We start from the raw sequence: 11,306 nt of genomic DNA, 5'->3' as shown, positions 1-11,306 counted from the left end.
TAACATAAAGGTGCTTTATTGTAGTGGAAAGAAATATGTTGTAGAGTCAAGACACCAAAATATACACCTTTACAAAGTTACACATTTATGTACAGTACATATCAGTATATTAACAAAAGTAAAACTGGAGGAGATATCCAAAATACCTGCAGATTCAGATTGTGATTATTTACATAGCTTTTCTGTAGATACACTAGAGGAGTATCTACCTTCATTAATAGCTTTTCAGGTGAAATGTCTTTCATTCTGTACTCTAAACAGTACTACTCAGCAAGTTCAACCTAGCAGTTGTACATTATAGTTTGTGTACATTCAAAGTGAAAAGTGAGATATAATGTCAGAAAAAGGTCATTAAACGTAGGACTCCTTGGCGTAAGAAAACTCCTCGAATACGGGCTGGCTGCACCTCCGTGACACAGTCTCATGGTGTGACATGGTCTCATGGCGTGCTCTTGACACAGACTCAGACATCGCTCGCTGGCGGAACCCTCCGGAATGTTGTTGGACTGCAGTGACATCATCACTGTCTGTCCCCTGAAAGAAGCAGTCTGTGTATTGATTGACGGTACAGGAGTACATGAAGTTTGCGTTCATAGAAGCTGGGCGGGAATTCCTGCTAAGAGTGGCGGCTGCGGCCTTGACAGTCATGGAGCCGTAATGTGACAGGGTGAGCTGAGCCACACTCTGGACTGCCTGCTCGTACGAGGGGGGCTGCAATGGCAGTCTGCTATCCACCTGCTGGAAGGCCTCCATGGCAGACAGGGGATGCTTCTGCCTGAGAGGAGCCTCGGCCTCACTCTGGGAGTCCTCCTGGAGGGTTCCACAGGGGAAAGGTTTCTCCTTCTGGAGGTGGCCTTTCTTCAGACTGATTCGAGCGAAGGATCCCAGGTTATTGGTCGTCATCGGGGCTTTGCTGTTCACCTTCATGGACTGGGTGCGTCGCTTGGCCACTTCCACCGTGTCCGCCCTCGGATGTGTGGACTGGGCCCTGCGTGGGCAGCCCGGGGAGGCCAGCGGCGAGCTGGTAAACACAGAACCCTCCGATGCATTGGAGGTGGTGCTCTCCAGGGAGCAGGATGACGAGCATGACGGATGGCTGCCGCAGAGTTTGGGAAGGGACAGCGTGGCGGCAGGCCTGGTAGCGGCACCATGCCCCGGGAGCAGGAAGGAGTCATTAGAGATCTGCTTTTTGAGTGGCTGCTCCTCAAAGTCCCGGCCCTCCACGGAGAAGTCGTCATGGCTACGGGCCAGGTTCCTTTTCCCAGCAGAGGGGAAGATGATTGGCTCTGAGCAGCGGCGGTTAAAGGGTGTCTTGTTGGTGAAGGAGTGGAAGATGGCATTGGTAGGGCAGGAGGGGACAGTGCCACGTTCCATCCCGCACGCGGAGAGCAGAGATGGGGACGAGCTGCCACTTTCCCCCTCTCCCTGCATGGACCCCATGCTGTCCCCCTCAGAGTCCGGGTCAGTGCTGTCATATGCAGAGTCGTGCCGCTGTGACAACACAGATTCTGAGGAGAAAGAGGCAGAATGTTGATCAGTTGCAGTGTATGATTCCTATTCCCATCGTTCTACTTTGAAATGTGTTCCCAGAAATCTGTTTTCACAGAATGTTTTCATTTTCTGTGATACAATGTGTAGCACTGCAAAGAGTGGTGCCTAAAGCAGCCCAGTTCTCTTACCTGAGCTATCTTCATCAGGATCTCCCAAAAGGCTCAGGATGTCTTTTCCAAAGATCTCACTGCAATGCTCTATCAGGAACTTTGTCAGCTCTACCACCTAAAGGAAACATCACAAAGAACATAAAAGGTCAACATTACTTAGAAAGAGGGTTGGCATCTCCTTTCACTGAACAACTCAGTCCTGTTTCAGTGTAGACTACTGTAGGGTAAAGTTCTTGCGAAACCACAGGCCTATACACAGACACACAAAACACACATACACACACTGTGGTTTTCAGTGCATGAAAACCACATTGGCAGCTTCAAAGAGTCCAGTCAGAACCGTATTCTCACCTTGTCCACGGTCTGCACGTCTAAGGACATGTCGTCCTTCCGCAGCAGAGTGGGAGCGATGCACACAGCCAAATTATTGGCGTCCATCATGTTGGCATGCCCGCTCTTCGTGATGTGGTGGAACACACACAGAAGGTTCCGCAGCAGCAGGATGTTGAGCCCTGGTAGCTTGTCAACCACCCTGAGAGGAGGAGGGAAGAGAGAAGGGAGGAGAGAAAGAACAGGAAGAAAATGTAGATCAGTTTGCCGCTCTTTTTTAAAATAATTATTTGAAGCTTCTCTTTTTGAGAGGGGAATTCAACGAAAAAAGAGAAGTGCCTTGTCTGAAATATACACATTGAGGGGAGAGACACTACTTCCTCTTTATCTGAATCTCTGAAAAACCCCATTCAAAAGCCCCTTGAATATGTACTTTGCCACACCTACAATAGCAATGGAAAAGTTCAGGGATTTTTGTATTCAACCAAAAGCCTACATTAGTCTTACATTAGCATAGCTTACAGTTTTATAGGTCACCAATGGGGGTGACTGGACAGGTGGTATAGTAGCTAGTAGCTATAGTAGCTAGTGCTAATGCCACATTTAGCATAGCATTAACAGTTGGTCCTAGTAGTGGCTAGCTAATGCTACTTTTAGCCTAGCATCAGCTCGTTAGTGTTTGGTAGCTTACCTCTTGAGCTGCAAGCCTCTCTGGTGGACATCCTCACTCTCGAGGGCCTTCATCCAGGTCTCAAACAGCTCCGACACTAGCAGACGTCCCGGGAGCTCGTTCAGAAAACTCTGTAATTAGGAGGGAAGGTGTTGGTGGTTAGAACACAATGGAAGACTGCTGATAAGTAGCGAGAGTGTCCAACGGATGGATGGACGGACAGATGGGACAGATGAGTGAAAAGATGGATGACTCTTTACCTTGAATAGACCCACCAGGAGAACCACGGGCAGGGCATCCATCTCCACGTCCGTCCCACTGTTGAGCATCTCCCTGATGGCCTTCAGGGTCTTATGGTTGCATGTCGTCCTGAACACCCCCTCTGTGGAGGGGCCTTTCTTCCATAGAAGCACCAATATCTCCTGGTGGGGAGAGAGAAGAACAAGCAGAGGTCAGACCAGGCTGAGAAAAGGCATGAACAAATCAAACAACCTGCCGTGTGTGTGTGTGTGTGTGTGTGTGTGTGTGTGTGTGTGTGTGTTCTGTGAGGGGGAGGGGGAGGGGGAGGGCAGGGTCAGAGTGAGATGGGAGGTTGGTGCATTGTGCGTGTTCATCAGCTGGAACATCACATGTAAATCAAATCAATGGTTGGGTTGCAGACAGGCAGGTTCTTAGCAACCATTATCAAATGCTTTGTTAACTGCACTTATTAGTGACAATTTAATGACCTGATTAATCAAGTGCCCTAATCAATAAATCACTTCATAAACTGAACTACCATAATGATTCCTAGTGATTCCTAACTATTGAATTGACATGCACCTCATTCTACCAAGGTGTTAGGTTAGAAGGGTTTATTTATTTTAGAGGACGCTACCTAGTGGGCACTACCTAGTGGGCACTACCTAGTGGGCACTACCTAGCGGGCACTACCTAACGGACACTACCTAGTGGGCGCTACCTAGTGGGCGCTACCTAGTGGGCACTACCTAGTGGGCACTACCTAGTGGGCACTACCTAGTGGGCACTACCTAACGGACACTTGGTAGAATGAGGTACGGGTCAAATCAACAGCTCTCACTACAACTCATTATGGCAGTTCATTATGGCAGTTCAGTTCATGAATTGAAAGTGTTATGTTATATCGCACAATCAATCAAATCTTTCTCACTCAATGCTGACATACAAAGATAGTACAGAACCAAGATAGTTGTGGTAGAGTGACGTACTGTGATGGGCTTGGGAAGCATCCCATCCTCTGGGCAGATCTTGGAGAGAGGCTGTCCAAACAGTTGGCTCTTGGAGTCTGTGTCTGGACAGGAGGACATGCTGTTGAGGGTGGAACTCCTCTTCAATTTCCTCAAGATGCTGATGCTTCTCTTACTGTTGCCGCCCTTTTCTGTTATGAAAGAAGCCAAATGATTAGAGAACTTGAGTAGGTATAGATGTAGTGTGCAGTATTGGGCACAGTATACAGTAATGCTAACTGATACCATGACGTTGTTTTTCAGCAATGTTCAAACTCACCAATGGGCTGCGTTGCTTTTGCGTTACACAACTCCCTGGGCAGGGTGGAGATCTTTGTGCCGCCCTGGAAACACAAAACAGGAGATGTTGTCATGAGAATGTGTGAGGAACGTGTGGCAGGGGAGGGAGGGGAGGAGCCTCTGCTCTATGCCCCTGTGTCTGCACGCCTGTTTCCATGTGAGGGTGCAGGGTGGTAAGAGTGTTACTCGCCCACACACCCTCCTTAAACTCCTCCATCACAAACAATTTACCCCTCAGAATTTACCCCCCCAGAAACCCCCCTCAAAACACCCACCACTTTCACACCAATATGTACTCAAGATCAACACAAGGTTCTCCATTTGAACCAAACAGCACAAACCCTCCAAAAAGCATCATCACTGTACAGTATCAATCAACTGTTACAACGAATACACTTGTGTTATGTAAGTGCTTATTATCTGAGCAACAGATTGCAGTAGTTAGAATTCCCCCATCAAACCTAAAAATAAACTTGATATTTTCCCCCTGAGGTCTAGGGAAACCAAAGGTGTTTCCAGAACAGTTGACACATGGATGAGAGAAGCAGAAGCGGGGTCTGTACTGTACGGTACTCACATCAAGGGGAAACTCGATAAACGGGTCCATGCCACTTCCTGTTAGAGTTTTAGCCTTAAACACACAGAGAGAGAGAGAGAGAGAGAGAGAGAAAGAGAAAGAGAAAGAGAGAGAGAGAGAATTATCTATAATGCAGATTAAAGTTGTTGAAGATAAAGTCGACTCCTTCCAGAAGCAATTATAATATTTCGGTAAAGGTCAATGTATGCTCATTCTAATTCTATATTTACATGGTGTCAAACAAAGGCCTATATATGTCTGAATGACCATAGATCATGTTTTGACGTACTGCAATGTGTGTCTGCATTGAGTGCCTTTCTAAGAATGTCCAATACTCCGTCCTTACTGATAATGGACATTTCTAGAGGTTATATCCTTACTGATAATGGCCCTTTCTAGAGGTTATAACCTTACTGATAATGGCCCTTTCTAGAGGTTACAGTATATTCCTCTTCAGAGCCATCAAAGCCCATCAACATGAGAGAAATAGATTGAATAAGAGTGAATATTATGAAGTGGCAACACAATGATATCTTGAAATCAATAGCCGAGCAATACAACGGTATCTCGATATCAATGACCGACTGCAGACAGGCGAAAGCAGATCCATCTTTTCTACAGTATCTGCCATCACCCCCTTTGGTAAGGAGAATCTGTTTGTAAGGTATCAGGGAATAGGTCTACATACGACACAGTATGTGGTAATAAATCACACAGCTCTTCTCTGTTTCAGCTGTTCTAATTGCTGTTATTGTATATTTAGCACACTGGCGAGTAAGCTAAAGCTTCATCCCAAATGGCACCCTGTTCCGTTTAGTTTTTTCAGTGTACTGTATACAGAATAGGGTGCCATTTGGGACGGGACCCTAAGTGAGAAACTTACTGTGATACTGTTGCTCAGCACCTTCATCCGAACACTTGGGAGGGGTGTGATAGAACCTGCCCTCTCTGTTGCTGCTTTAATTTTCCTGGAAAGATTAAAAGACATACATACAAATATTAATATTTGATTGACCTCAAGTAAATCCCTAGTTATTCTGGTGAGCCATAATGGAGAAAGATGGATAGAGACTAGTCCCTGTTTACAGGGGTGTGGAGAGAGACTAGTCCCTGTTTAGAGGGGTGTGGAGAGAGACTAGTCCCTGTTTAGAGGGGTGTGGAGAGAGACTAGTCCCTGTTTAGAGGGGTGTGGAGAGAGACTAGTCCCTGTTTAGAGGGGTGTGGATAGAGACTAGTCCCTGTTTAGAGGGGTGGGGGGGGACCATCAAAAAGGTGGTCAAATGGATATTGTCAATACGATAAAATCTTTATTATTATTTATGAGTGAAAATGTATGAGTGATTATGAGTGAAAAGGATGATTACCACTAATAATTGTATGACAGAAAATGTTTAACTATAAACGATAATTTGTGATATCATGAAGAATGGTAATATTAACTAAAATACAGTTCCTATCTCCATCACAGATGTCTTTATACTACCTGTCAATACTAATTCTACACTTAGCCCAATACTAATTAATATAATCATGTGCCATTTAGCAGACGCTTTTATCTAAAGAGACTTAGTCAAGCGTGCATACATTTTATATCTTATACTGTATGTAATTGAATGACATAGACAGTACAGTCCCATTGATACTGCAAGTTACTACAAATACATTGATAGATCCCACAATGTTTCTATATTACGTAAGCAGAGACCGCCAAAAATAAAATAAAAAGGTAATTATAAATAATTGTATCGTATAACCCAGTAACCAGGTTAGCCATTTACGGGCACAATCAAGGGACATTTACAGTATCTATAGAGGTAATAGTGCTGTGTTTTAGTTAGTTATTTTATTTTTATGTGTTTTTTTTTGTCTATGCATTGTATGTGCAGGGCTCCCTTGCGAAAGAGACCTTGGTCTCAATGGTGACTCCCTGTTTAAATAAAGGTCCAATAAAAACTAACAAAATAGTAGTGCTTACCTGTGAAGTGTATCCAACCAGCGTTCTTTCACCTCAGGCAAGCTGCAGGCAAAATAACAGCGTGGCGTGAGTTACTAATCCACAGTGAAAGAGGAACAAACCAAACGCACGGACAGACAGACTAACAGACTGAAGAGACACAGCACGCCCTCTGGCTCTTTTAACTACAGCCCGTTGGAAACTCTAACTCAGTCATGGGGACAGGAAGCAGCGTCATGGCGGCCCCCGACCAAAGACACCACTTCCTCTTGGGTTGGGGCTGCTGCTGTCATCGCCATGTGGAAAGAGACACATGTGGAGACTAAGCCTCAATCACCTGTATAGATGATAGGAATACCTTTATTTGTAAAAGGGGATCACTTCACTCTGGGGAAGCCTGGATGTCTGAGTGAGGCCTTTAGGAATTATGTTTTCTTTTAGTGTCTTTGTTTTCCTTCACCTTTGGCCTACACTAGGGAGTACATTAGGGCCACATTAGGGCCTACACTAGGGAGTACATTAGGGCCACATTAGGGCCTACACTAGGGAGTACATTAGGGCCACATTAGGGCCTACACTAGGGAGTACATTAGGGCCACATTAGGGCCCACACTAGGGCCCACACCAGGGCCCACACTAGGGCCCACACCAGGGCCCACACTAGGGCCTACATCAGGGCCCAGACTAGGGCCTACATCAGGGCCCACACTAGGGCCCACACTAGGGCCTACATCAGGGCCCACACTAGGGTCTACACTTTGGCCCACATTAGGGCCTACACTAGGGACCATACTTTTGGATTACTGTAAAAGAGAGCTGTAAAAGAGGCGTTTACATACCCTTTCCCAAAAGACCAGCTTATGTACAGTTGGTGATTACTGGTAAACAGTAGGCTGATGAACTGGTGAACCCCAGATTCTAGTCAACAACGGTCACACTATTTGACTAGTTTGTATGACAAGAAACCGTGGGAGTCTATGACTCAGACCCCAATAACAGGACTAAATTACCCATATCTACACCAACAAGGGATAGCTATTATTCCTGATCAAAACAGGCACTGATTGTTTTAGCCATTTATAACATTAATAACTAAATAACTTTTCAATCCTCTTCAATTTTGTTCCATTCAATGTTATGTCTGTTTGTCTCCATTTGTGACCATGCAATTTCCAACCTCTATATTTATTTGAAAGACCCAGGTTTCCTGATAAAGTCCATTGCTGTAAAGCCTCTGACATGTGACCTGAGGTCTGATGGTCAGCTTCACACTTCCTGTTTCACCAGCCATTATCTTGTGATGGTGTAGATTTGTCTAACTTCCCTATTTCATTCAAGACCTTATGGAAAGCATCTCTGAAGAACCTCAATTTGTTTTTAGGTCAATCCAAGGATACTGGATTTTTGTGCTGCTTGTGCACAGTATATCTCCCAGGAAAATCAAAAGGGTCAAACTTAACTTAAAGGAACTGTTCATTTGAATCTTGAATTTGAACTTATGAATGATAGAGTTGACTCTATTATCCTCGTATTGTAATAGTTGTACTTTGAAATGCCAGCAAGCTGAACTTACTGCTCAGTAGTGGCTCATTGTGTAGTTTTCTAACCTTTAAACTTTGGGAGTTCAGAGAATTAGTCATTGTCATGTAATGTCAGTAGTGAGAAAAAACAGAGAAACATCACTTGTTATTTGTTATGTCTATGTTGAGAACGATGAGTGAGAAATGTTTTTCACTGAGTTAAAAGAGACGTGTTTCCATCTGAGAGTGTGCCTGCCAGTTCATATGTCTCTCTCTCTGTGTGTGTGTGTGTGTGTGTGTGTGTGTGTGTGTGTGTGTGTGTGTGTGTGTGTGTGTGTGTGTGTGTGTGTGTGTGTGTGTGTGTGTGTGTGTGTGTGTGTGTGTGTGTGTGTGTGTGTGTGCGTGTGCGCCTGTCTGCATACGCGTCTGTGTGTGTTTGCACATGTGTGAGTATGAGTGGGCACTCATGTATGGACACGGAGGATGGCTGTTGCTCACCAGAAGGACACCACACAGACGGCGAGTGGCCAGGCCAAAATGAGGGAAGTCCTGCGGTCGATCTCTCCCCCTCCTCCCTCTTCCTCAAAGCCATAAAGCCACAGATTCTCCAGACTCACCCTATGCTTCAGACGGTAGCTAGCACTGGATCTAAATGAGAGAGAGAGAGAGAGAGAGACAGAGAGAGAGACAGAGACAGAGAAAGAGAAAGAGAAAGAGAGACAGAAGGAGAAGCTTAGGTGGCTAGTAGACTAGGACTGCATCTCTGCTCATCAGGACTAGATAACTCCACTTCTCTATCCAATGGCTTCTATAGGTACTAATGTATTCCTCATCATTGTCATCTATTTCTGAATCAGTGATTGGTTATTTATCACTCAGAAACAGGAAGTGATCTTATTTCTCTCTCTTTATGAATGCATTGTGTTCCATGACAAGCTTCCTGTCTGTCTGTCTGTCTGTCTGTCTGTCTGTCTGTCTGTCTGTCTGTCTGTCTGTCTGCTCGTGAGGAGGAAGGCACGCTCTCATGGCCTAGGTCACCATTTTTGATTTGCTACGAAATTAAAATTGTCACCTTGTCGAGTGTGGATCCACAGACCTACGCATTTACTGTAAGACTGGTCGTGGAAACATTTTGTGATTTTGTGTAGAGCCTAGAATCAAAGTGTTCCGGTAATCAGGGTCCATTCAGGCAACGTAAATAGAATGGAAAGTGGATGCATCCAAAATGGCACCCTATTTCCTCCCTGTGAGCTCTAGTCAAAGTACTGTAGTGCACTATAGAGAAAATAAGGTGCCATTTGGGACACAGAATCGATGGAAGGTGGGATGGGGGAGAGAGATGGGAGGAAGAGAGGAAGGAAATTGAGGTTGCATAATTATACTGGTTAGTGAGGAAATCTACACACAATACCTCATAATGACAAAGTGAAAATGTGTTTTTATAAATTTTTGAAAATGTATTGAAAATGAAATGCAGAAAAATCGAATTTACATAAGTATTCACACCCCTGAGTAAATACATGTTAGAATCACCTTTGGAAGCGATTACAGCTGTGAGTCTTTCTGGGTAAGGCTCTAAGAGCTTTCCACACCTGGATTTTACAATATTTGCACATGGTTATTTTAAAAATTCTTCAAGCTCTGTCAAGTTGGTTGTTGACAATTGCTAGACAACCATTTTCAAGTCTTGCCATAGATTTTCAAGCTGATATAAGTCAAAACTGCAAGTAGGCCACTCAGGAACATTAGAGATCAGGGAAGAGGTCAGTGACCGGAACAACAACCTCTCCCTGAACTTCAGTAAGACCAAGGAGCTGATTGTGGACTAGAGGAAACGGGTGGGCGAGCACACCTCCATCTACATCGACAGGCCGCAGCGGAGAAGGTCGACAGCTTCAAGTTCCTCACTAGAGACTTAAAATGGTCCTAACACACGCACAGTTGTGAAGGCGCGACAGCGCCTCTTCCGCCTCAGGAGGTTGAAAAAGTTTGGCATGGGCCCTCAAATCTTCAAAAAGTTCTACAACTGTACTATTGAGAGCATTTTGACTGTCTGCATCACTACCTGGTATGGCAATAGAACCGCCCTCAATCGTATGGCGCTAGAGAGGGTGATGCGGACAGCCCAGTACATCACTAGGGCCAAGCTCCCTGCCATCCAGGACCTCTATATCAGGCAGTGTGGTAGGAAGGCCCGGAAAATTGTTAAAGACTTCTCTCTGCTTCCGAACGGCAAGTGGTACCGGTGCATCAAGTCTGGCACCAACAGGCTCTTGAACAGCTTCTATCACCAAGCAATAAGACTGCTAAATAGCTAACTTAATAGCTATACGGACTATCCCAGTTAACCTTGTATCCTTATTGCCCTTTTATTTTTGCACACTCACAGGGCCCTACATACTCACACTCACAGGGCTCTACACACTCACAGGGCCTACACACTCACAGGGCCCTACACACTCACAGGGCCCTACACACTCACAGGGCCCTACATACTCACACTCACAGGGCCTACACACTCACACTCACTCCATCATCTGCTCAATCACACCTAACATGCACATACAGTACATTTATACTGACTCCATGCACACCCACTTACATACAAGCTGCTGCTTTGTTTATCTTAAATCCTGATTCCTAGTCACTTTACCCCTATACATATCTACCTCTATCACTCCAGTATCCCTGCACATTGTACATATGGTATTGGAATTGTATATAGCACGCATACTTAATGTATTCTTCAAATTTCAGGACATAAAGTTCATTTCTTTGCCACATTTTTTGCAGTTTTACTTCGGTGCCTTGTTGCAAACAGGATGAATGTTTTGGAATATTTTTATTCTGAACTGGCTTCTTCCTTTCACTTTGTAATTTAGATTAGTATTGTGGAGTAACTACAATGTTGTTGATCCATCCTCTGTTTTCTCCTATACCAGCCATTAACCTCTTTAACTGTTTTAAAGTCACCATTGGCCTCATGGTGAAATCCTTTGAGTGGTTTCCTTCCTCTCCAGCAACTGAGTTAGGAAAGATGCCTATAT

The 11,306-nt window shown here is 44.8% G+C and overlaps 1 protein-coding gene across 1 annotated transcript; it reads right to left on the bottom strand.

Moving 5' to 3' along the window:
• Window positions 1–6,928, bottom strand: LOC139415530 (T cell activation RhoGTPase activating protein b). Its single transcript, XM_071163637.1, has 10 exons — window positions 6,761–6,928; window positions 5,669–5,753; window positions 4,786–4,839; window positions 4,189–4,252; window positions 3,891–4,060; window positions 2,922–3,083; window positions 2,683–2,792; window positions 2,013–2,193; window positions 1,680–1,776; window positions 1–1,508 (listed from the first exon to the last, which is right to left on the bottom strand). The coding sequence occupies exons 2-10, from the start codon at window positions 5,693–5,695 to the stop codon at window positions 352–354; spliced, it is 2,022 nt and encodes a 673-aa protein (XP_071019738.1). The 5' UTR covers window positions 5,696–5,753; window positions 6,761–6,928; the 3' UTR covers window positions 1–351.
• Between the last annotated feature and the right edge of the window lie 4,378 nt (window positions 6,929–11,306).

The sequence above is a fragment of the Oncorhynchus clarkii genome, chromosome 8, assembly GCF_045791955.1.
Source record: "Oncorhynchus clarkii lewisi isolate Uvic-CL-2024 chromosome 8, UVic_Ocla_1.0, whole genome shotgun sequence".
Classification (NCBI taxonomy): domain Eukaryota; kingdom Metazoa; phylum Chordata; class Actinopteri; order Salmoniformes; family Salmonidae; genus Oncorhynchus; species Oncorhynchus clarkii.
Note: the sequence above shows the minus strand (reverse complement) of the source record. Positions and strands in the feature narration are given on the sequence as shown.

What these genes read in the sequence shown, in the direction of transcription:
- LOC139415530 (XM_071163637.1), bottom strand. Translation starts at nt 5,695, where the DNA reads ATGAAGGTGCTGAGCAACAGTATCACA. An exon ending in TGCTGAGCAACAGTATCACA is followed by an intron (nt 4,840 to 5,668) that starts GTAAGTTTCTCA and finishes TGTGTGTTTAAG; the next exon opens with GCTAAAACTCTAACAGGAAG. An exon ending in TCCTGGTGGGTCTATTCAAG is followed by an intron (nt 2,793 to 2,921) that starts GTAAAGAGTCAT and finishes TCCTAATTACAG; the next exon opens with AGTTTTCTGAACGAGCTCCC.